General features: G+C 33.9%; 3 protein-coding genes across 6 annotated transcripts; 2 read left to right on the top strand and 1 right to left on the bottom strand.

Moving 5' to 3' along the window:
* Positions 1–1722: 1722 nt before the first annotated feature.
* LOC136061325 (syntaxin-51-like) lies at positions 1723–4815 on the top strand. The gene is made up of 5 exons (XM_065781964.1): positions 1723–1972; positions 3261–3466; positions 3568–3668; positions 3804–3848; positions 4471–4815. Exons 1-5 carry the CDS (start codon positions 1755–1757, stop codon positions 4600–4602), a joined length of 702 nt encoding a protein of 233 aa, XP_065638036.1. The 5' UTR covers positions 1723–1754; the 3' UTR covers positions 4603–4815.
* Positions 4816–8325: 3510 nt separating this feature from the next.
* Positions 8326–15644, top strand: LOC112038058 (transcription initiation factor TFIID subunit 6). 4 transcript variants are annotated; one of them, XM_024070866.2, is made up of 13 exons: positions 8326–8419; positions 8691–8841; positions 9195–9281; positions 9385–9486; positions 9579–9687; positions 10093–10190; positions 10285–10422; positions 10539–10634; positions 11116–11240; positions 12922–13054; positions 13488–13613; positions 14420–14531; positions 15065–15644. In XM_024070866.2, exons 2-13 carry the CDS (start codon positions 8716–8718, stop codon positions 15427–15429), a joined length of 1617 nt encoding a protein of 538 aa, XP_023926634.1. In that variant the 5' UTR covers positions 8326–8419; positions 8691–8715; the 3' UTR covers positions 15430–15644. The 4 variants fall into 4 exon arrangements, with proteins under 4 accessions (XP_023926634.1, XP_023926635.1, XP_065638034.1 ...); XM_024070867.2 differs by having other exon boundaries at positions 8359–8419; positions 8651–8841; XM_065781962.1 differs by lacking the exon at positions 8326–8419 and having other exon boundaries at positions 8436–8841.
* A 2209-nt stretch (positions 15645–17853) lies between these two features.
* LOC112038062 (cell division protein FtsZ homolog 1, chloroplastic) lies at positions 17854–22802 on the bottom strand. The gene is given in 6 exon segments (XM_065781961.1): positions 17854–18267; positions 18907–19140; positions 19431–19598; positions 21299–21528; positions 21736–21834; positions 22410–22802. Coding segments are annotated over 6 exon segments (1263 nt in total). The 5' UTR covers positions 22672–22802; the 3' UTR covers positions 17854–17997.
* Between the last annotated feature and the right edge of the window lie 521 nt (positions 22803–23323).

The raw sequence follows: 23323 nt of genomic DNA, 5'->3' as shown, positions 1-23323 counted from the left end.
CTCATTCAACTGTCCCTGTCAAAACCAAAGGTNCAAAGCTTGAATATTTGGTGTGATCGGTTTGATAATTTGATGCAACTTTTTGTGGGTTTTCGTTAAGATTGAATTTAGAAATTTGGGTTTTTTTTTTCGATCATTGAGGTGAAGCTTATTAGCTTTTGGGTTTTTTATTTTTTGGCTATTGGAGGGGATTTTTGTTGTATTGTTTCTATTTTTAGACATTGAGCTGGGAAATTGTTGAAATAGAATGGTTTTTCATAATTTAATGAGAATTTAGGTAATTGGGTATGGTTTCTTTTGATCTAAGCCTTGCTTCCCCTTGTCTTAACATGAATTTTAGCTTAATATATGCATATGTGGTTTTTCATAATTCAGTGAGAATTTAGATAATTGGGTATGGTTTCTTGTGATCTAAGCCTCGCTTCCCTTGTGCTAGATATAAATATATGTGCGTCGGTGTGTGGTTTTTCATGCTTGAATGCTTTTTCATAATTCAATGAGTATTTAGGTAATTGGGTATGGTTTCTTTTGATCTAAGCCCCACCGCCCTAGTCTTAACTTGAGTTTTAGCTATATATTTATGTGTGCGTGTTTACATATATTGACTTAAGAGTGGGATGGTGCATAAGGATTAGCGTAGAGGATCCTGTGTAATTCGTGTGTTGGCTAATAGGAGTTGGGAATTTTGGATTAGTCCAGTTGAGTTGAGTAATGGTTGGTAATGTCCTCATTTGGCAAACAAGTGGGCTGTTCTTGTATTATGTGACCATTTGTTTCGTTTTCTATAACTTTCTTGCATTTGCGCACGATTTAAGCTATTACACGTTTGCTTTTGGGACTAAAAAGTGGGGTGGCTTAGCTGTTGTTAGCTAGATATATGTTGTTGGCTTATTTCTTGGTTGCCTAAGCTCTCGTAATCATCAGTGTGTGGACAGTGGGATTCATTAATATATTCATGAGTGGAGTGGCTACTGTCCTTGATGTATGTATACTTATATAGTTTTCTTAGAGTATGATTGTTTAATCTCTGACTCTTATTTATGCTAAAATAACTGCCAGTAATGGTGTTATGAATTCATGTGTAATTGAATATCCGTCTTCTTGAAGTGTTCTGTGGTTCTAAGCCAGTTGCAGAAGGTGATCTTACTGCAACAAAGACAACTATTAGTTGGAGTGTGGCTTTGTTGCATGTTTATTGTTTTTCCATTCCTGTTTTACTTGATCATTGTAATTTTGGTTCTTGATTTTTGCCTCCATAGTACATCCCCAATATACTTGGGTTGGCTATTTTTTGCTTGATAAAATTTTTTCATTACCTAAAAAAAAAAAAAACTAATTAGTTGGTGTGAGTTAAAAAGTATTAGACACTGGTTAGATGTATATGGGATTGGATTTACTTATTATTAGCTTTAAATTGCTATGCGGGTAATGGTAGGTTGTAATTTTATTTGTAAAATACCAGACCTAGCCCTTCACAGATCTTAGGATGACCAGTTTCTATAAGATCTGTTAAGGGTATATTAACCAAAATGTATACATCTCATGTTTATTATGCTATTATCCTTCTACTTTTGTCAGTGCCTAAACTTATATTTTTTATTGTTATTAATTTCATCTTTTTAGTTGAGGTCTTAATGTCAGAAAGATTTTATTCTGTATGTGTGTGTGTGGTTGTCTTGGTGCTGAAGTTTTTTTACCATGTATCTGTGATTAAATTTTTTACTGATATATTCTCCCTTTTATCTTTCAGATCAATGGCAGCTTCTGCAGACTCATGGGTGAAGGAATACAATGAAGCAGTAAAACTTGCCGATGATATCAATGGCATGATTTCTGAACGTAGTTCATTGCCTGCAACAGGACCAGATGCTCAGCGTCATGCATCTTCTATACGGAGGAAGATCACAATATTAGGGACTAGACTTGATAGCTTACAGTCCCTTTTGTCGAAGATTCCTGGAAAGCAGCCCATGTAAGTCTTCTTAACTGCACTAATGTTAATAAGAAGACTGTAATCGCTGCAATATAGATTTAGGACTCGAGTGAATGTCTTAAAATGCTTTCCTTGTTATTATGATCATAATGTTTCTGGACCCCAGTTTTCTGGTATGATAATGTTTTATTGATTTGATACTGATAAAAAATGTTTTATTGTTTTGGCTATGCGGGCCGTGAGGAAGGTGCCCATGTTAATAATTACAGTGTTTTGGTGATTCATCTGAACCTTTTGAGATGAGCAGTTTTTCATACTGTAGCATAACTTATATTGCTATAAATTTATTTCAATTTCACTGTCTTTCATCTTTGATGGATGTAATCTTTTATTTTTTAGCTCAAAATCTTTTACATTTATCTTTTAATATGGGTTTGATCTAGTGCTCATCTCCTGTTTTTGGCTCTCAAAAAAACCTTTTGTATTTCTTGTATTGACATTCTTCCAAATCCCAGTGATTTTATAATTAAGATTCAGGGCCACGGCTCCAAAGTTTAGGCCATTTATTGGGGCAAAATGTAGTGAGATTTTACATATTGGCAGTGATATGAATCCGGTATGTAATCAAGTTATATTATTAGAGAATTTGTTAGTTTCACACATATACACTATAAATTAGAGGGTTTTTTAGAATCCTCTTATAAAAGTGCAGAAAATGGGAGTCCTTCAGTATACAGGCAAGGCTTATACCTTTGCAAAAGAAGTAACAGAACTTAAATGTGATTGAAAAGGCTAACTGATTATCTGTTGTGCTGTACCATAGAAATCTCACTTCCTAAATTCTGGGCACTGGATTTTGTGAGGTTGAAAAGGTTCAAGACTTGACTGCAAATTGTCATGCTCTACTGTATCAGTTAGATGCAGGTTGGATTGTAGTCTAGAAATTGGAAGAGGTGGTTTGAAATGTCTGTAATCTCCTTTACCACATTTGGTAGTATTTTCTTTCTATTTATCACCTGTAGTATCCATCCTGGCTGATTAAACTTTATGTTAAAACATATTTGATCCACAATGTATTATCCCAACAACTTTGAAGTTACTGATTTTAGCATATCAAAGTAAATTTTGTTTTTTGTTATGTTATGTTTTATTTATTTATATTAATGTATTGTTGGTACACATCTTCGTCACTGTTGGGCTGAAAGTAGATGTTTCTTTGATTAAAGTTGGCAATATTTGCTTTATCACTTGATTGAGTTGGTATTTCAAAAAATCTTTCTAGTGGTTGTTATCTGAAGTGTATTGTTCTGCTTCTTGTGATACACAGAACGGAGAAAGAGATGAATCGTCGCAAGGACAATCTTGCAAATTTGAGATCAAAAGTTAACCAGATGGCTTCAACATTAAACATGTCAAATTTTGCTAACAGAGACAGCTTGATTGGCCCAGAAATAAAGCCAGCTGATGCTGTGAGCAGAACAGTTGGCTTGGACAATTCTGGCCTAGTCGGGCTTCAACGACAAGTTATGAAAGGTGTTGCTATCACTTATTGAGAACAGTGCTTTTCCTTGTTATAAATATACCTCTTATGCTTTTGGATTATGGATCTTTATGTGATATGCTCTATGAATCAGAGCAAGATGAGGATCTTGAGAAGTTGGAGGTGACTGTAGTAAGTACAAAACATATTGCATTGGCAGTCAACGAAGAACTTGACCTTCACACTAGGCTGATTGTATGTGTTTCCCCCACTGTATTCACTTAATTGTCTTTTCTTTTTTAATCTTTGAATCTCAGTTAAAGTCTAGTACATAGTGATATTAACTATAGCCACCCTGAATTTTAAATTTTGTTGCTCTTCGTTATGCAGGATGACTTGGACCAACATGTGGATGTTACAGACTCCAGGTTACGGGTAATACACTCACTGCTACTTTTTAATTTATTCTGAAAATTTTTGTTTAGCAAGTGATGTAATCGCAAAATGTACAATGCAATAAAGTAACTCATTCAACTGTCCCTGTCAAAACCAAAGGTCATCCTATGTAGCATCACATGATAGTTGAATATCTGCTTGGTTCATAAATGAGAAGGGGAGCAGAGAAGAGAGAAGGAATAATATCACTTCATAAAATTCCACTCTGGCTCACCTAGAAACTGCAGTTTATAGAAACTATAGAGTGGAATAGAATGCTAAATAACATAAAAGAATTATTGATCGGATTCATAATCCAAAAAGTTACTTCCCCACCCCCGGCTCATTCTTTTTTCCTTTTGCTTATAATGTATTATACTAAGTAAACCTAATAGGTGCCAAGAGCCATGTAGCTCAACTGGCTGGCACCTCCTGGTTTTTATAATGGAACCATCCAAGGTTCAAATCCCCCACCCCGAAAATTTGTACTTGATATATTTATATCCACAAACACACATGCACGTAGATATATATTGCAAAATTTCTACTCTGTCTATTTTATTCTTTAATTTGGTGGGATTTTATTTATGTTTCTTTTGTGCTTCTGCTATTGTCAAAACAGCGGGTGCAAAAGAATTTGGCTATTTTGAACAAGCGCACCAAAGGTGGCTGCTCTTGCATGTGCCTGCTTTTGTCAGTTATTGGGATCGTGGTTCTGGTTGCTGTCATATACTTACTGATCAAATATTTGTAATAACAACAATGGCAAACACTGCTTTCTCTTTGTATTATGTGGTTCTTGGTGTGAATTGGCTTTTGTTGCTCCTGTCATGGTTGTTATCAATATTTGGCTTCCGTGTTATCCTTTGTTGATTTTTTGTTTGCGAAATGCAATTGGTGAGGTGTTAAGATGCTTTTGTAAATCGCATTTGTAATCGGCCAATTTATATATTTATCTTTGCTTGCCTATTTTGCACAATGAGGAAAGAAAGAAGCATTTATCATGCTACTATATCCATTGGCGAAGTTAGTGTTGTCAATGAGCTTTTGAATGATTTCTCCTCTCTTAGTAAGACGGCTGATGTTACAATGCCAGAGTTAAAGTTTCATTGGATTCTTGCTTAACTTATCAATAATAATAAAAAATGAAGAATTCTTGTTCTCTTACCAACTTTTATGAGTAACTTTGTCTAAAGTTGTAGATTTCAATCACGATAAAATTTTCCTTTGAATCAAGTTGCAACAATCTCTATTAAGTTTTAACCCATTACATAATGATTCATAAGACTATCTACAAGACCACATAGCTCATTAAATTATTTTTAAACAAGTCACATAGCTAATAAATAGGTTATATAACTATAGATAGAGGTGTATTCTTGTATAAGTTTCCATGCAGTATGTTAAAAGAACTTTCTTCCAATTTGGTTTGTAAGAAATTATATAAAATAAAAAAGGAGTTGATCTCTATGGAATTTTAACTATGCTTTCCTCCACAACTTTTATGCCAAGATAATGTGATGATCCCAGATCATTTACCAATGCATTAGCTGACAACATTTCTAGCATATTCATGAGATGGATGAAGCTTTGAAATCTAATTAATTGGGAAACCAATGCAGGACAACCATTGTTTACTGCATGCTCAACCAAAGATTTTAGCTGGTCATTGGCCTCTGTTAAGATTGCTTCCCAATCGTAAAGTCCTTTACAATAGAAGACTAGAATGAGACTGATGTGATTTTTCTTGATAGTAGCTTTCAACTTTGCTCCATTTTTCGCTATTTAGAATGGGTATGAATGTATGATGAATAAAAACTTCTCCATTCCAAAGAAATAAGGGTTTATATATATATATATATATATATATTAAAAAAGAAGAAGAAGAAGGAACCTATGGGGATTTTTAATTTTCAGTTATTTATTCTTGGGGATAAGTACTTATTTTTCATATTAGCAGCTAATCCAATTGTATTTTGTTACAAAAAATTTAGCGACAAAAACCTAAAAGGTTTCTGTAATTGGAATTTTTTAGAGAAACTCTTTGAACTAACGTCACTTCTAACTAATCTAAAAAATTCTATACTTACAATATTAATCAACCACTAAAAGTAGAGACCCTTTACATAAACTTTTAACTTTAAAAATTAAACAAATAAATTTTAAGGTGTTTCTCAACTTTCAATAATCAATTATTTGTTACTTTTCATGCACCATTAAAATTAGAGACCTTTCCTGCGTGTGTGTGTTTATAACAAATAAATATTGCTAAAAAAACAAATAATTTTAAAGGCAATTCTCAAACTTTACCCAATTGGTTTAATGGCACCTACGGGTAGGGGTTGAAGGGGAGGGAAGGAGTTCGGTTTGGGTTTGGTAGTAGAGTCTTATGAACCGGGCCTGGCATTTATGGACAAATCCAAACTCTCTATGGGCCAAACTCCTTACTTTCCTAATAACATCAATTTTTATTTTTTTTTGATTAGATCCTAATAACATCATAATAGATACACACTCCTCCAGAAATTCATCTCATATTTGGAAAGCTTTCCAGATAGGTGGTAAATGGTTATTTAAGGGTATGAGATGGTTCTTAGGAGATAGATGCCTAATAAATGTATGGGATGATAATTAGATACCATAAGGGAGTCCAATCTTCTGTCCCACTTTTCCTACTCCACTCTATACTCCACCAATAAATACTTGCCACGTGATACTATTAATTAATAACTGTAGGATTAATAAGTCAATAATGATAATATTTAATTAATTAGGTGAACATGTGGTAAATATTTATTGGTGGAGTATAGATTGGAGCAGGAAAAGTGGGACAGAAGATTTGGACTCACCATAAGGACCTCTTAAGTATCGTATCAAAGGCCCATCATTCCATGCAAAAGACGAAATTAACGTTGAATTCATGCATCAAGTAGGTGCATGAAATCTAGAATCTTTAACTATTCCACTACTTGACAAAATCAATGAACTTATTAAATGTATTCCTTTGGCACAATACCATATCTAATTAGACAAACTAATTTGGCCAAATAGTAATGGTCAGTGCACAATGAAAGAAGCATCCAAATTCATATACACACATGAAGGTATTCAATTTGATAAAAGTAGATGGAATTGGATATGGAAAACCCCATGTCCACAAAAAAATTCAAATTTTTATATGGAAATGCACCCATAATAGATTATTGACTTGTCCCTTTATTGCTCACCACCAACATGGTATTAGCACCCTCGTCTTTGATGTCTAAATCTTGAAAGTATTTTACATGTCATTTGAGATTGCTTTTGGGCAAAGGAATTTTGGGTTGCTCTTCCAAGACAACGAGAAATATCTTTTTTTTTTTCCTTCTATAAATCGTTGGTAGAATGATTACACAAAAATTTGACTAATATATCTCCCAGCTCTTTTCAAATGATGCCTTGGAATATTTTATTTGCTTATGGAATTTGGCAACTCTAGCTTTCTAGGAATAATAGGATATTCAATCCTTAATCTGAAACACTAAACCAGCTTAAGCACAAAACTTTACATCTAGCTGCAGAATTTTATCATCTTGCATATAATAGAAAAACAAAAGGTACAAAAGTCACTAAAATAATATCTTGGCATCCTCCACAACCCCACTTTGTTACTTTAAATACAAATGGTAGTTCTAAAAATAACCCTAGTAAAGTAGGTGGTGGCAATGTATTAAGAGACAGCCAAGGAAGATGGATAAAAGGTTTCTCAATTCACATTGGTATTGCCTCAAATAATATTACAAAAATATGAGTTGTTAGATATGGTTTAAAAATGGCTTGGGAATTAAGATATAAACATATAAACCTAGAAATTGATTCTCAATTTCTCCTCCATTAGTTAACAACATATGGTGTTCTGGAACCAGAAATTTCTATTTTGATTTTGGATTGCAGGATGTTGCTTGGCCTAGAATGAATTGTCCTTCCACGTCATGTCCTTTGTGAAACAAATAGTGTGGCAGATGAAATAAAGAGGGGATGTAAGCACTAATGTAGTGTTAGAGAATATAATAAATATTCAAATTTTATTTATGTAAAATATGTGAGTGATATTTTGCAAGTAGGCACTCCTTGCGAGTACCCAATGGACAATACTTGTAACATTGTTCCTTAGTTAATAAATGAATCCTCTGTTTTTTCCAAAAAAAAAAAGTAGAGCAGGAATTTTTAACCATTTCAAAAAAGAAAAAAAGAAAAGAAAAGAAAAAGAGATTGTCCCTAGTCCCTACTCTTTGGGCTTGTCATAGATACGTGGGTTCTTTTTTTTGGGTTTAAGTTGATATGTGGGTTGTACTTATGTGCAGAACAACTCAAAACAGAGATAGAGAAGAGAAGAAAGAAACTCCAGCCCAACACCGCTTCCTTGGGCCGCAATCATTTATATGAGCCTAGTCCAAATTGAAGTTCCAAAGCCCATAAAAGCCCAGTAAACCTCGTTTGATGACAGAGATGTCTTTTCCGTTTCACTAAGACTCGTCTTACAGTTTTTACAGTTAGCCCTAAATTTAAAAATATTCACGTCCAGTCTTCAGGTACTGTTCTTTTCAAAATTCTTCTCTTTTTTATTAATCTCTCATATATGTATGTATGTAGATAGATATAGCTATGGATGTATGCCAAGATGGTTTTATTTTTTTATTTTTTTTGGGTGAGTTTTGTTGGTTTAGATGAAAATTTTGGTAGAAATTGGAATACCCAGATGCAAATTTAGTTGCTTTTTTAATTTACATTACTTAATAGCTACAAAGAGTTATTGTATATAGGTATGGAGTAAGTAGATTAATGAAGTGTGTGTTATTGAAGTGTTAAAAAGAAAAGAAAAGAAAAGATGAGCATTGTACCAAAGGAGGCAATTGAGGTCATTGCACAGAGCATTGGGATTACCAACTTGTCCCCAGATGTTGCCCTGGCTCTTGCCCCAGATGTTGAGTACCGGGTTCGCGAGATCATGCAGGTATGGCATTTTGAATTTTGGTTGTTTTGAATTTTTGCTCAGTTTGGTACATTTGTGAGAGTTTTGTAGTTTGTACTATGTGCAATGTAAATGTAGCATTGTGGTATTAATTGGAGAGTGTGATGGTTAGGAAATTCAAGAGCTAGCTTGAGTTTCACTTGCTGGTGGTGGAATTAATTGGAGATGGACAAACCCAAGTGTTAAAAGTTTTTATATTCTTTAATGACAATTCCAGTTTTATTTAATGCACACAAGCACATAGATATGATTAGTAGACGCAAGGATAAAAGGAAAGTGAGCAATTGAAGTGCATTTTAAAGAAACTGAAATGTTCTGTACTTTTTGAAATGTAGGAGGCAATTAAATGCATGCGCCACTCGAGGCGGACTAGTTTGACAGCTGATGATGTGGATAGCGCACTTAAGTTACGAAACGTGGAGGTAAGTTAGAGTAATATTTTTTGGCTGATGTTTCCTTGGCTGTGTGTATTTGTGGTTCTCTTAGGTTTCCATTTGCTTACCTGTGTCTTTCTACCTGCTTCAGCCAATATATGGCTTCACATCCGGAGATCCCCTGAGGTTCAAACGAGCTGCTGGACACAAGGATTTATTTTATATTGATGACAAGGATGTGGAATTTAAAGATGTAAGAAACTATAAATGATATTAAGTAGGATTTTATAACTAAATTATTTAAATTACTCCTTTATTTTCTCATATTTTACTTGATTTATATAGGTTACTGATGCACCTTTGGCAAAGGCACCACTTGATACGTCAGTTAATACTCACTGGCTGGCAATTGAAGGAGTTCAACCTGCAATTCCTGAAAATGCTTCAGTTGAAGGTATATTGCCTTCTTGCTAAACTTAGGTGCAATATAATTGAAGAAATGAGGGATCTCTCATCTAATTGGAGACTTGCCCTTCTAATACATGCTCTACTTTTTTTTATTTTGTAACTTCTGATTGGAAAGGATTTGCTGCTGAGAATGTTTTTGTTTGATTACTTGCATATTTTGATCCATTTCAAGATGTTGTTATTCCTTTTTTTTTTCTAATACATTATAAGTGAGGCCCAACATGTGGGAATTTTAACATTTTGAATGGGAGGTAGAGTGGGAAAATGTAGTAATTCCTAAATTCATTATAATCTCTAATCTTTATGTGTGGTTTAATTAGTCTATTTTTGTTTGAAAGTTTAATTTCCCCATATTTGGTGCTTTAGATCGGTAATATGCTTTTGTTTGTAGCACTTGCAGTACCCTCTGATGGAAAAAAATCTGAGTACACAGAAGTTCTTATTGACCTTAAATTACCAGTTAAGCATGTTCTGTCAGGGGAACTGCGGGTATATTCCATATCTCTTACCCTATGCATTTCTTTTTTGTATTTCCATTCAGGAACAGTCTTATCTCCAAATTTTTTTGATATTGCCTCTGCAGTTATACTTTAAACATATCACAGAATTGACTGTGAATAAGTCTGGCTCTGTCCTCTTCAAAGAAGCATTAGTGAGCTTGGCCACAGACTCAGGCTTGCAACCCTTAGTTCCTTACTTCACATACTTCATTGCTGATGAGGTGATCTTGAGGCTATAAGCCTATATCTTTCTTATTGTCTATCCTCAACATGCTTTCAGTTGAGATCACTTTTTTGTTTTTCATTTTGAACTGATATTTTCCCCAATTTGTCTCAGGTTGCACGCAATTTGAATGATTTCCCTCTTCTTTTTGCTTTGATGCGTGTTGTTCGAAGCCTTCTTCGGAATCCACACATTCACATAGACCCTTATGTAAGTATTTAGTCATTTCCATTTTGGCCAACTATTAATTTATGTACATGTATAGCCATGACAAGTTTGATGCTGAATTACAATTCCTCAATATGACCATCAGAAGGATTCAGTAGTCATTTGTGCCTCATCTTAAACAATGATTTAAATCTTTGGGATTACCACTTGAAGCATTTAACAAAGAGATAGAAACCCCGGAAACGATCTAGTTGGATGATGATATCTATCTATTGTTGATTTTCCTGAACATTTTGATCCTTGATCTTGAATGCACAACAGGATGCTATAAATAGGATGGTGCAGAACTTCTTTATGGTTGATGTTTAATGAGTTATCACATTTTTGGGGCCTGTTAGATTATAAACCTTGGGCTTGGCATTAGTGGGGAATTAAATCTGCTGATTTTTGAGTACCTTATTTGATATATGTTATATCATGGGTTGATTTTCTGTCTATCTAATGTTGTGTTAATCTTATGCAGCTACACCAATTGATGCCCTCCGTTATTACATGCCTTGTTGCAAAAAGATTAGGGAATAGATCTTCTGACAATCATTGGGAACTTAGGAACTTCACAGCAAACATTGTTGCGTCAATATGCAAAAGGTGATAAATTTTTGCTGTTGTATATTAATTATACAAACTCTATGGGAGATTTACTTGATGGAGAATATTAGCATTACAGCTTTAGTGATCACAATTATGCAAATCATATACTTTATAATAAAAGTTGGATCCTAGAAGTTGTGGTTGTGCTGAGTGGTTCATTTTCCTGTGGCTACTTTTTATATAAGACTTTGGTAAATTATGTAGATTGTTTTCATTCACTGACTTAATGAGACACTATTAATTTAAGTCTGAAAAATTCACATAAGTTGTGATTAAAACCTATGAAAACACACCCAAAAAAAAAAAAAAAAACCTCTAGTACACCATATGAGAATTGTAAAATAATATAATAATCTACCATTTAGTTAATTGTCAGTTTGTCACCAAAACATTCATAAAAAATTAATATTATATAAACTCTTGTGCAAATCATATGATTTTCTTTGTGCCTTCTTTGCAAAAAGTAGTCCGCTTTCAATTTATTCTTACACACACACACACACTAACTATATGATAAAAGTTGTGTCCTACATGTTGTGGTTGCATTAAGTGTATGCCTTTCTTTTCTTTTTTTTCTTCCTTTTTCATTTATGTCATGTGACACATGCTAGAAGTATATTAAAATAATTAACATAATAAACTCTATTTCTATTTCTGATGTTTCAAAAAGTTCAAAAAATGCCACTTGCAATTAAAATTCTACTACCAAGAGTTTCTAAAAATTTAAAACTAGTTCCATTATGTTAATAATATACCATAATTTTTTGTTTTAATAATAAGGGTTAGATTGTATTCGTTGTGCTTGCATTATGTGTGCTCCATGTTTTGTATGAAAGTTTCGCCATATGACTCATTATAAGTACGTATAATAATTTTTTTTTTGGATAAATATAAGTACATATAATTATTGACATAGATTACGTTAAGTGAAACTCTTTTACCAAATATTAATGAGATTAAAATACTATTCTGATTATAACTTATTTATTAAAAGTTTCAAGGAATTTAAAAGAAATTTAATAATTTATTTTATAATCTCTATTTAGTCTTTGGTTAAAAATAAAAACTTGGTCTTATACAATGGGCATTCTTCATGTAACATAAAGAGAATTTTGTTAATTTTTGCTATACATTTTTTTATTACATTATTGAAATATTTTCTTTAGTTTACATATGATTTGTGATTAATCTATGTATCGCACGGGTATAATCCTTGTGTACATTAAACTTCTGCCATTTTCTGCATTTCAGTTATTTGGAAGTTACTCAGCACGATAGTTAAAGATTTGCTTTTTATCCTCCACATAAAAATCATTTCTATGATGCCTTATTCTTGTACTTGTGTGCAGTCCAAAAATGGACATATTTGATGATTATGGCACTGTAATTTCATGCATAATATGATATATTTATTTCTGTAAAGTGTAAAATATAGGCTTTTTTCCTTGAGTCAATCTATCTTTAAGCTAACCAAGTCTCCTCTGCCCTTGAACCAAGTATTATGCATGCATGTTCTAAATTAAAATGCCTACTCGTTTTTATCTTTGTTCAGATTTAGTTTGCTTTACATGTAAGTTATATTTGGACATAAAGAGACTAGAAAATGCTGAGCCTCTTTAGTATTCTTTTCTCTTTCAAGAGAATATATATAATTATACTCACTAGTACAACTATGCAGATTTGGGCATGTTTATCACAATCTTCAGCCACGTGTCACAAGGACTCTGCTTCATGCTTTCTTGGACCCAACCAAAGCATTGCCTCAACATTATGGTGCAATTCAAGGGCTAGCAGCCCTTGGACCTAGTGTGGTAATCTCTTATCTCTATGCTTTTTTTTTTTTTTTTTAATATCAAGGGGAGCATGCTACATGATTTATAGGAAGTTGTCGTTTTAGATTGGAAATATTCTATAATTTTTTTATATCAAGGGATTCCTCCTTGTAATTACCTGGTGTGTGAAGGACAGGGGGACTACACACATTTGGGAGAATAGATAGGTGCTTGAACTCTAGACCCCTTTTTCGCAAAAAAAAAAGAAAAAGAAAAAAAAGAGTTTTTTTTGGGAGGTATTTTACTTTTTCCTATGGTTCCTGTTTTATGTTGAACCACACCATGCATGTTATGTGTTTAGTTGTAGTTGTTGCTATCGTTATTGCCTATTTCTTAGTTTCTTGTGCTTTCCTTTGTAAGATCCTCTTTTACGTTCGTTTGAGCAATTTTTATGCTTCTAAACTCTGAGCAGGTTCGGCTGCTTATGTTACCAAATCTTGAGCCATATTTGCAACTTCTGGCGCCAGAAATGATACTTGAGAAGCCAAAGAATGAGATGAAGAGGCATGAAGCTTGGCGTGTTTATGGGGCCTTACTGGTGATTCATATTTCATATTTTTAAGTAGCAAAAGATTTACCTGCTGATGTATTGTATGCTAAAAAAAGCCCTGATTTCTTTCTCTATTAGTGAGGACATCTATACTTGCAAGCAGTATATGTAGATACCCTCTAAATAATTACAGGTACCCTCTAAATAATTACAAGCTAAAATACAAATAATTAACAAACTATACAAAAGAAGCAATATAACTCTGCCATTACCAGTAGACCACTCATACAAAGAATGCAAAAGTAAAGATTTAGGTTAGACAACTCTATGCCATTAAACATGCACTTATACCGCTCCCTCTCTTTCTCTCCGTCTCAAAATTTTCCATATAAGGTAAAGAGAAGCTGCTTTCCAAAAAGACCTTTTCAAATGAATAACACACACTTTCTCATGTATTATCCACCGAACCCCGAAATTAACAAAATGTGCAACTATTCCTCCCCTCCAAAATGTCCACATAAATCAATGACAAGCTGCCTTCTGAAAAGATTCCTCCAAATAAAGTACACAACCACTTTCAGAGGTACTATCCATTGAACCCTAAAATTCGCATAACAAAGGACCATAACCCTCTAGCAGCAATGAATTATTGGGTGATCATGTCTCACCACTACACTTACTCTTGTAACACCAGTACACCAGATTAATGTGTCTTTTGATCAGATTATCCATAGTTAAAAATTTCCCCTAGGCTTCTGTCCAATATGACATTTGTTATTTATATCTTTTTTGGATATGGATTTTCTATTTGACTTGGATGTGCTGCGGAACTAACAAAGCCATCAACATTCTAGCGTGCGGCTGGCCAATGCATGTATGATCGGGTCAAGATGTTCCCTGGTTTGCTTTCTCCACCAACTCGTGCCATCTGGAAGACCAATGCAAAAGTTGTGTCTACAATTTCAAGTATGACCTGTCTCATCTAGGTTTACATTAATGAATATGCAATAGATACATATATCATGCGTACTTGTGTATGCTACATGAATGCCCTTTATTGTAAGTTTTAACAGGAGGTCAAATGGTTTGTTTTAAACATGATTTTGGAAGACTGAGTGTGTGTTTGAGGGGGGTGGGGGGTTATTGATGGGGTTGGGGGTGAGATGGCATTGCATATGATACAGCATACAAGAATGTAAACTTGAGATCAACTCTTTGAATGTATTGGTGGCAGTTCGATAAAGAAGCAATCTACAGGCAATCAAATGAATCTTGAAAATTTTTCTGAGGTGATCATGGTAACTGTGTGTGCATGTAGATATATGTTGCAATTGGTTATTTGAAAATGGGTGTTTAAAAAGCCTAAATGTCATATATCTTGTATTTGGTTATTTGAAATGGATGCATAAAGCCATTGCACGAGCTATGCAATAATGCTCTTACCTCATCGTTCCTGATCCTCTTTGCTCTTTATCTTATCTGCTTTCTTATCTATCTAGAAAAGCGCAAAGCAAGCACAGACAACTTAATGCATCAACCATCACTTAAGAAAGTAGCAACAGATGGCAAAATGGGTGTAATACCAATGAACTCCATGCAAATTGACACGCAAGGGACAATGGGTGGGTATTCCACTGCTGCAGGTGGTTCTGGTGTTGGTTTATCATCAATGTCCCGGCAGTTACCAACTGAAAACGTGCCTGGAAGGGAGGTTGGTGGTAGAGTGGTAAAAACGTCTACTGTTCTCTCTCAGGCTTGGAAGGAGGACATGGATGCAGGACAAATGTTGGCGTCATTGTTTGAACTTTTTGGTGAAAGTGTGTTTGCCTTTACTCCAAAACCCGAATTATCTTTCTTCTTGTGATTTAATTGAACATCAATGGGAATGCTCATTCTCAAGAATGTGTAAATTTTCTGTTAAATTCCTTCTTTACAGAAGTATATAGATACTGTGCAAATATGTAATTGTAAGCTACCTGCTGGTAGATGATTTATATAGTCCAAAATGTCAAGTTTTATGCAATTCCATCAGAACTTTTTAAAAACTGAAATTTGTATATAATAGCGATTCTTTACATTTGTCCCATGAGTTGGAGCATTTATGCAACTGATCTCCTAATTTCCCCTGCAATGATTTCTCTACACCTAATTTAATCATGTTTTTCCCATGAAGTGTGAATATTTATCTGATTGAACCAGCAACAACTGCATAAGCTGAGCTGTTGATGAAGGTTGTCTTCTTTGGCTTCCCTAGAAATGAATTCTACTTCCATACATCTTGATTTATACTTTGGTAGACGTTTTGTTACTCTTGAATAATAGGTGATGGCCATTTTCTGACCTCACTGGCATGAGAAAATGCCAAGATTGTATGCCAATCACGGCAATAGTGCATCACAAAAACCCTAGCACTACCCCAGCTGGCTTCAGTGTGTGACCTCTTAAATTCTTAATGCATTGTTGCTTGATACTCTTTCAGACATCATGTGGACAGCTTATTCTCTTCCTTCTTGGTATTCTACATGGACTAGCTCTTTAAACCCAGTTGGGTTTCTTGTGTGCAATTATTAGTAGTCTTTTTGATGCCTTAAAAAAAGTGTGCTTTTCTTTCTTGTGGTTATTCTACATAGGAGTTTGCCATTCAACAGCAAAGAATTGATTCCCTTGTAAAATGGTATAGATGCCCACGAATTATTGTACCTAAAAAAGTTGTAGATATCTGTGCATTTATTAGGACACCTATTCATGTATTATTTATTATCCTTTATCAGTTGTAGACTCACGCAATTCATAGATAAATTTGAAGATTTATTTATTTTTTGTCCAGTGAAAAATGAAAAATAGTAGATAAGACAAAAGTGTTAGTCTTAAACCCTTAAATAATGTAATTATTTTCTAACAAAATATAGTTGATACAATATATTATATTTCTAAATTAAACTTTCTATATTTGTTATTTGAAAATGTTTTGAATTTTATGAGGCTTTTGTTTTTTATTTATTTTATTTTTTATATATATTTTTATATTAATTTTTAGGAAACATAACGCATTTTACATTCAGTTATTATATAAGGTGAGGTATTTTGCAAATAATGTAATGTGTGGTTAGAATTTATTTCTAGTGATCCTTTAAACAGTTCGGCCTCTATACATCTTGAATGACCTAAAAAGTAAGCAAATATAAGTAAATCTATCACTTATATTAGGGGAAAAAAAAACTTTAATGACATAAGAAAATTTTAATTTTATCAAGAGCCAACCAACAGTATGCTGGGTGTCAATGAAGCAGCTCTTCTCTCAGAGTATCATTAAAGTGGGCTGAATGACCGAAATGGACTAATAGGACCGAATGGGACCAAACTGAACTGAGTAGACCGAAATAGGCCAGTACGGACAGAAATGAACTGAATGGACCAAAATAGACTGAATGAGACCGAACTGGACTGAATGGGACTGAAATGCTACACTAATGTAGCTCAATAAGATTGTAACAATAATAAATATCAAGCTTTAGCTTTAAGATATTAATATTATATACATGAATTATTTATTATTATTATTTGTCCTCATTTGTTCCATTTCTCCTATAAAAGGAGTGTAATTTCTTTGTAAGAGAATAACAAATGAAAATATAACTTTCTTCTTCTATATAGTTTTAGTTTCAGATAATCTTCTTCTTTAAGTTTGTATTATGGGTATCAAAGCCTACAACCGATCTAAATAATAAAAATCTATTTCTTTTGAGAGTTTGTAAATAGGTGTGAAGCAATCCTATGTATCTATTATCTTAAAGATCTTGTAAGTTTATATCATATTTTAGGTAAATTTTTCTATATAAATCTTCCATGCTTGACTAAATCTTTTATATTCATGAATACTATAATTTATTATTGCGTGTCGTTTCATTTCTAGCTGTATATCTCCCAATAGCCAGTTTTAAGTCGTATTTAGTGAGTCTTTGGCATTAGGAAACTTGATTTTTGGCCCCATGAAGCATATAGGCGGTCTCAAGTTCCAACGGTAGTTTAAAATGACATCATATAGTAGCGATAAGATAGAATGTATTAGTTCTGGGCTAGGAAATGAAAAGGAGGATTATAGGCATATGTTTCATATAGAACATAAGTAAGAAAATAATGAATGTAGTATTAGTGGTAGTCTAAATAGTAAGCATTAGTAATAGTATCCACTCCCTTGGTTTAAAAAATTAGAAGAAAAAAAAATTATTAATTAAAACTATGCAGAAGCTAAATTAGTGTTTATGTCAACAATTATAGATAAGATAGATAATAAAGAATGAAGATACTCAATAATTACCTACAAAACAGAGTAAACCCTAGAACAAAATGCAGTTCTCATATATCAACTTCAAGATCATTACAGAGCCAAATGGCAAAAGGAGTTAAATGGGAAGAAGGAAAAAAAAAGGAATTAAAAGAAGAGCTTTCGGTGAGACGGTCTGGATGGAACAGTTGAAGGTGATGTTGGGGACTTGAGGGGGAAGGGCATTCCCTGGCTTTCTTGGTCCACTGGAACTTTGTCAATCAGCTTTGCTGCCTTGGGGTCTGTTAATAGTTTCTTCTGAAATGACTGTGAGAAGCCTGTAGCAATGATAGTAACATGAATCTCTCCATTGTAGCGGTCATCCACAACAGCCCCAAATATAATGTTAGCAGAAGGATCTGCCAAACTTGTCACAACCTGAAAAAGGTCAATTTACATATGCAGACATTAGTATACTGCATGTGGAAAACAAAGAAACAGAAAATCCCCAACCCTTCTCTTAGAAACTGCTGCCAGATCCTAATACATTTAAGATAATAATTAACAATCGCCACTGCAAACTAAGGACAATTTAGAACACATGGAATCATGAGAACAATTGAAGCAGCATCCATTCTATGTTTTCCAGACTTTTAAATTATGCAAAGTTTATCAGTTACCTGAGAGCTGAAGTTCCCTCAATTGGCTCAAAAGGGAGCAACAAGAGGACGATCCAGATTTTGCAAATTTTTTTTTTTTGAAAATACAAAGCAACACAAAAATGAACTTACATATGAATTTCTTTCAAGGGGCATAAGGAACATTTCTTTTCAATTTCACAATGAAAAAAAAGAAAAAAAAAAAAGAAAAAGGAAATTGCAAAATCAACTAACTGATTTTTTGTTTTGTTTTTTTGGGGGGGGGGTGGTTCAGAAATGTTTCCTTATGAGAACATTCACTTACAATAAATTCAATTTTATTTAATCACATTTAAAAGGAAAATGAATTTTGAAGTATGCCTTCTTTCATTAGATTATATAGAATAACGGATATCAATAGCTTATATTTCTTCAGTACCTGAGACACTCTATTCACTTCCTGCAGGGTTATGTCCTTTCCTCCTGTAATATTGTACACTACCCCTGTAGCCGATTGAATTGAGGATCCAATTAGGGGAGCTAAAGTAGCTTGTTCAGCTGCTTCTTCTGCTCGGTTTTTGCTAGAGGAAACTCCCACTCCAAGCATTGCAGTTCCGGAGTCTTTCATGACTGCCTTTACATCTGCAAAATCCACATTTACCAGTCCAGGTATCTACAAAAGAACAAATCAATCTTCAAATTATTTAGGATAAGCAGAATGATAGTTTTTGGGAAGGGAAAAATCAAATATGCTAATTTAAGATAACATGGAATAGTTAGGGCATTGTGTATTTGATTTTTAATAATCACAAATGCTGTGTATAGTTCTCCAATTACTATATAAGCAACAATGTAAGCATATTATGCTGAGTTGGGGTAGTCATGGACTAACTTAAACTTCTTAAATTAGTGGGCCAGTGATCAAAATGTGAAATGTAGTTCAGTGTTTCACAAAACACTTACTGTGATTATGTCTGAAATTCCTTGCACTCCTTGACGTAGAACATCATCAGCAAGAAGAAAAGCATCCTGAAGGGGTGTCTGTTCATCAGCAATATCCAGCAGACGGTCGTTGGGAATGACTATAAGAGTATCAACATTCTTTTGCAACTTTTCAATAGCCTCCAAAGCCTGAAGACAAGTAAATGCAACATAACTTTTGGAACTTTAAAAGTATTAAAAATTGGTGTGTATATAGATGCTCCAGCTATATCATAAATTATTGGCTTAGTTTTCTGTGTCTAGTCTTGAGTCTTGACACTCAACTGTTAGTATACATATATTAAAGATAAGCAAACCAGCTGATCCATACTACCCATTGACTATGAAAAACAGTACAACAGGGTTATTTTTAGAGAATATGAACAGCTTTAAGATATCCCATAATACCATAACTGGTCAAATTGATGGAAGAAGCCAAAATTTATTGAAAGCACTGATGGCACAACCATTGCCTGGCTAGGGAAGAAAAATATGTAAGTCTAAACTTAGGGCAAAACCCAAGCATAAGTATCTGTATTATTTGTTTAAGTCATTGCCAATGAACTCTAGCTAACATGACACTTCCTCTTTAAATAATAATGGATGGAGGGAGAGGTCATATGTTCAAGACCCAATGTGTGTGTGTATCCTACCAATAAAAAAAACTAATTAGGTTATTAATATTATATTTTATGTTTTGTTTGATTTTTTCTAAAGTCAAGGGCATTTCAATAATTCTATGATTTTGGTTGTGGGTTATAGTCATGGGCCTTAGGTTTTACTCTATAAATAGAAATATCTTATGTGCTTTAAGTGAGGGCTTTGGTCAATTCAATTAGGAGTTTCTTTACTGAACAAAGGAGTTTTACTCCTATTGGTGAAATCTAAGATCTAGAGTCTATATAAGGGTCACTGTATTAAATTAGAAGAAAGTTGATTACTAGAAAACTTGTTGATGATCGCGTGCCTTAGTGTTTCATTTATCCATTTCTCTTCTCCTTAGGTATTCTATCACCATCCAAATTATAGTTTATGTGTATAGTTCATTTTACTATTCATAACTTGTGGACAAATTTGATCTCATTTTTTTCTTCACCTCTTTATAACCCTAAATCAAATCTTTTTTTTTTATCCCTACCAAAACCTTAAGTCATTCACTCATTCTTTAATCCTCACCTTGTTTTTGAAGTTCTAAATCCTAAATCCACAAATTTCCCTAACCTTAAGCCTACTGAAACATGATCTACCTTAAGCACTTTCAATAAACTTTTTTTAATGTAGCCAATGAGCTCTAGCTCAACTGCTCCTCCTCCCCTTATAAGTGCTAAGTGGAGGGTGAGGTCATGGGTTCATGATCCATCAAGTGCATGTACCTTTCAGCAATGCCTCAGGATTATGATTTACAAATGAAAGAACTGCAGCAGTACAGCTCAAAGAGTTGGGTACATTAACACATCATTCATCCTTTGAATATGAATTTCCTCAATTCAAAACAAACAGAAAAATGCATAACGTCATAAATATATTTCTAGTTCCAAAAACAGAATACGGGAGAATAAATGCAAGGAGATTTTCCTAGAGCTAATAGTCTCGAAAAGGAAACAAAACATAGGACATCCATTTCAACTCAACTCAAGTAATGTGAATGATGCATCTTGGCTGCTTTGTGATCTTTTTTCATGAAGTAGCCTTTTTAAAAAAAATCTTCTCTTACTTATCAAAGAAAAAAATGTGAATGATGCATCAACTAAAGAGCTTATAAACATTTGGTTAGGAAGTTTTGGATTTAGCAAATACTGAATGACAAATAAGTTTTCCATGATTTCAATTAAACACAAAAGGACACCTGCCTGCAAGGATCTCTTACGTCCTTCAAAGCTGAAAGGATAGGTTACTACACCAACAGTCAAATAACCTGCTTCTTTGGATATCTGGGCAACAATTGGGGCAGCACCAGACCCGGTTCCTCCACCCATACCAGCAGTTATAAACACAAGATCTGACCCCTTTAGTGCGTTTGCAATGGCTTCTTTAGATTCTTCAGCAGCTTGTTCTCCCAAAAGTGGATTCCCACCCGTACCTGCATCTCTATCAAGTAAGTAAATTGATAGCCATGATACCACCACCACCACCACTACAATGGAGATAATAGCAAGCTGGCAATTAAACAAAGTTCAAACATGACTATGAGTGGACTGAAACCACCTGACTGCCAGCATTGATTGCTTGGTTAACACCTAAAGCTTCAAAAGAGTGAAGTAAACAGATCATAGTGAGAATGCCAGACCTAATCCACGAGTCAAAAGCTCTCCAATTTGAAGTGGGTTCTCAGCAGCAGACTGTAACAATGCTTGTGCATCCGTGTTTATAGCATAGAATCAACACCCTGAAATATCAAAAATGTAAAACATCAAGACCAATAACCTCTTACATATGCAACTTGACACTAACCCATGTATACTTCAAACTTCCAAAACAAAAAAACAGTAAAAACTAAAATCTAAAAAGCAACTAGAAGTTACACAAATAATTTGGAAAATAAAAAAGGTGATGCTTTTAAACAAATCAAGGTGCCTTGAAATTGAGTTAGCCAGTAACACAAACGCTACATGAAGCAAACACAATTTCGCAAGAAACATCCAACGAAACAATGAAAATTGAATCTTCACGCAGATTACAAGCATCATTAACATACAACATAAAAATGGTGAATCCTTACAATGTAGTAACTACTAACTAATCCTAAGAGAAAAATGATCAATGCACTTAACTTTGTATTACCATAAAACATAAAATATGGCGATGAATTACAATGTAGCACTAAAAATGGACATAGATGAAGCACAACCACAAATGGGTATCAAGCTTAACACTGAAACACAAACAGTCAGTAACAAAATGAGAGAGAGAGAATTAGAATTTCAAAGTATAAGCGAAAACCCAGAAAAAGTTAACGAAAACCCACATGTAAACCGCTACCAATCATGCGATTAACGGCATTGTTGCCACCTCCACCGACACCAACCACCTTAATTTTGGCCGATTCCATTGGGGTAAAAGAGCAACTGACAACCCCAAAACGGTGTCGTTTCTGCGAAGAATTGCTGCTTTTCCTCTGAGAAAAGCATTTTCTAAAAGGCAATGACTTGTGTTGAAATGGGATTGGAATTGCAGGGGATGAGATCATCAGCTCGTTTGGGTTTGTGAGCTGAAGTGTTGCCATTTTTTTTTTCTTTCTTTTCCTCACAGGAAATGATGGGTTTTTAGGGTTGTAGAAATTTGAAAAATTAGAATTGAAGTTTGGTAATTACCCAAAAAGAAAAACGTTTTGGGTTTTTTTTTTCTCTTTTGGTGGATTTAGATATCACAGAGAATGGATCAGGTCCGGTTGCTAATTTGATGGGCTTTCTTCTTTTTGTTTCAAAAGTAAAACCCTCCAAACGATGTCGTTTCTGAGTTTTATACATGATGCATTGATGTTCGATTGTTTGTTTAGCTATTTTGGTGGTTGTAAAATGCTTCTTTACTTCCTGCCTTTGATTTTTTCTTTTTAAAAAGAGAAATTAAAGAAAGGACGGAAGGTTAAATTAAAAAAAAAAAAAACACCATTTTCAAAAATAGTACTAAAAAGAATTGATTCAATTTAAAGCTAGAAAAAATGGCATAAGTTGTAAATTTAAAATATTGTTTGTAATCTATCACTATCACGTTTTTTCAATGTTATGTTCTCCACATTTGTGAGCATAACCAAAAAACATTAGTTTTGGGTCGGCTATGAATCTTGACCAAAATTGGTTAAGGCTGATCACATTTTTCTCGATTCTATTCTAAGTCTTTCCTTAAATTACCTCAAAAGGGTCAAAAAAAAAAAAAGG

Source organism: Quercus suber, unplaced genomic scaffold (genome assembly GCF_002906115.3).
Source record: "Quercus suber isolate HL8 unplaced genomic scaffold, Cork oak 2.0 scaffold_285, whole genome shotgun sequence".
NCBI classification, from domain to species: Eukaryota; Viridiplantae; Streptophyta; class Magnoliopsida; order Fagales; family Fagaceae; genus Quercus; species Quercus suber.
Note: the sequence above shows the minus strand (reverse complement) of the source record. Positions and strands in the feature narration are given on the sequence as shown.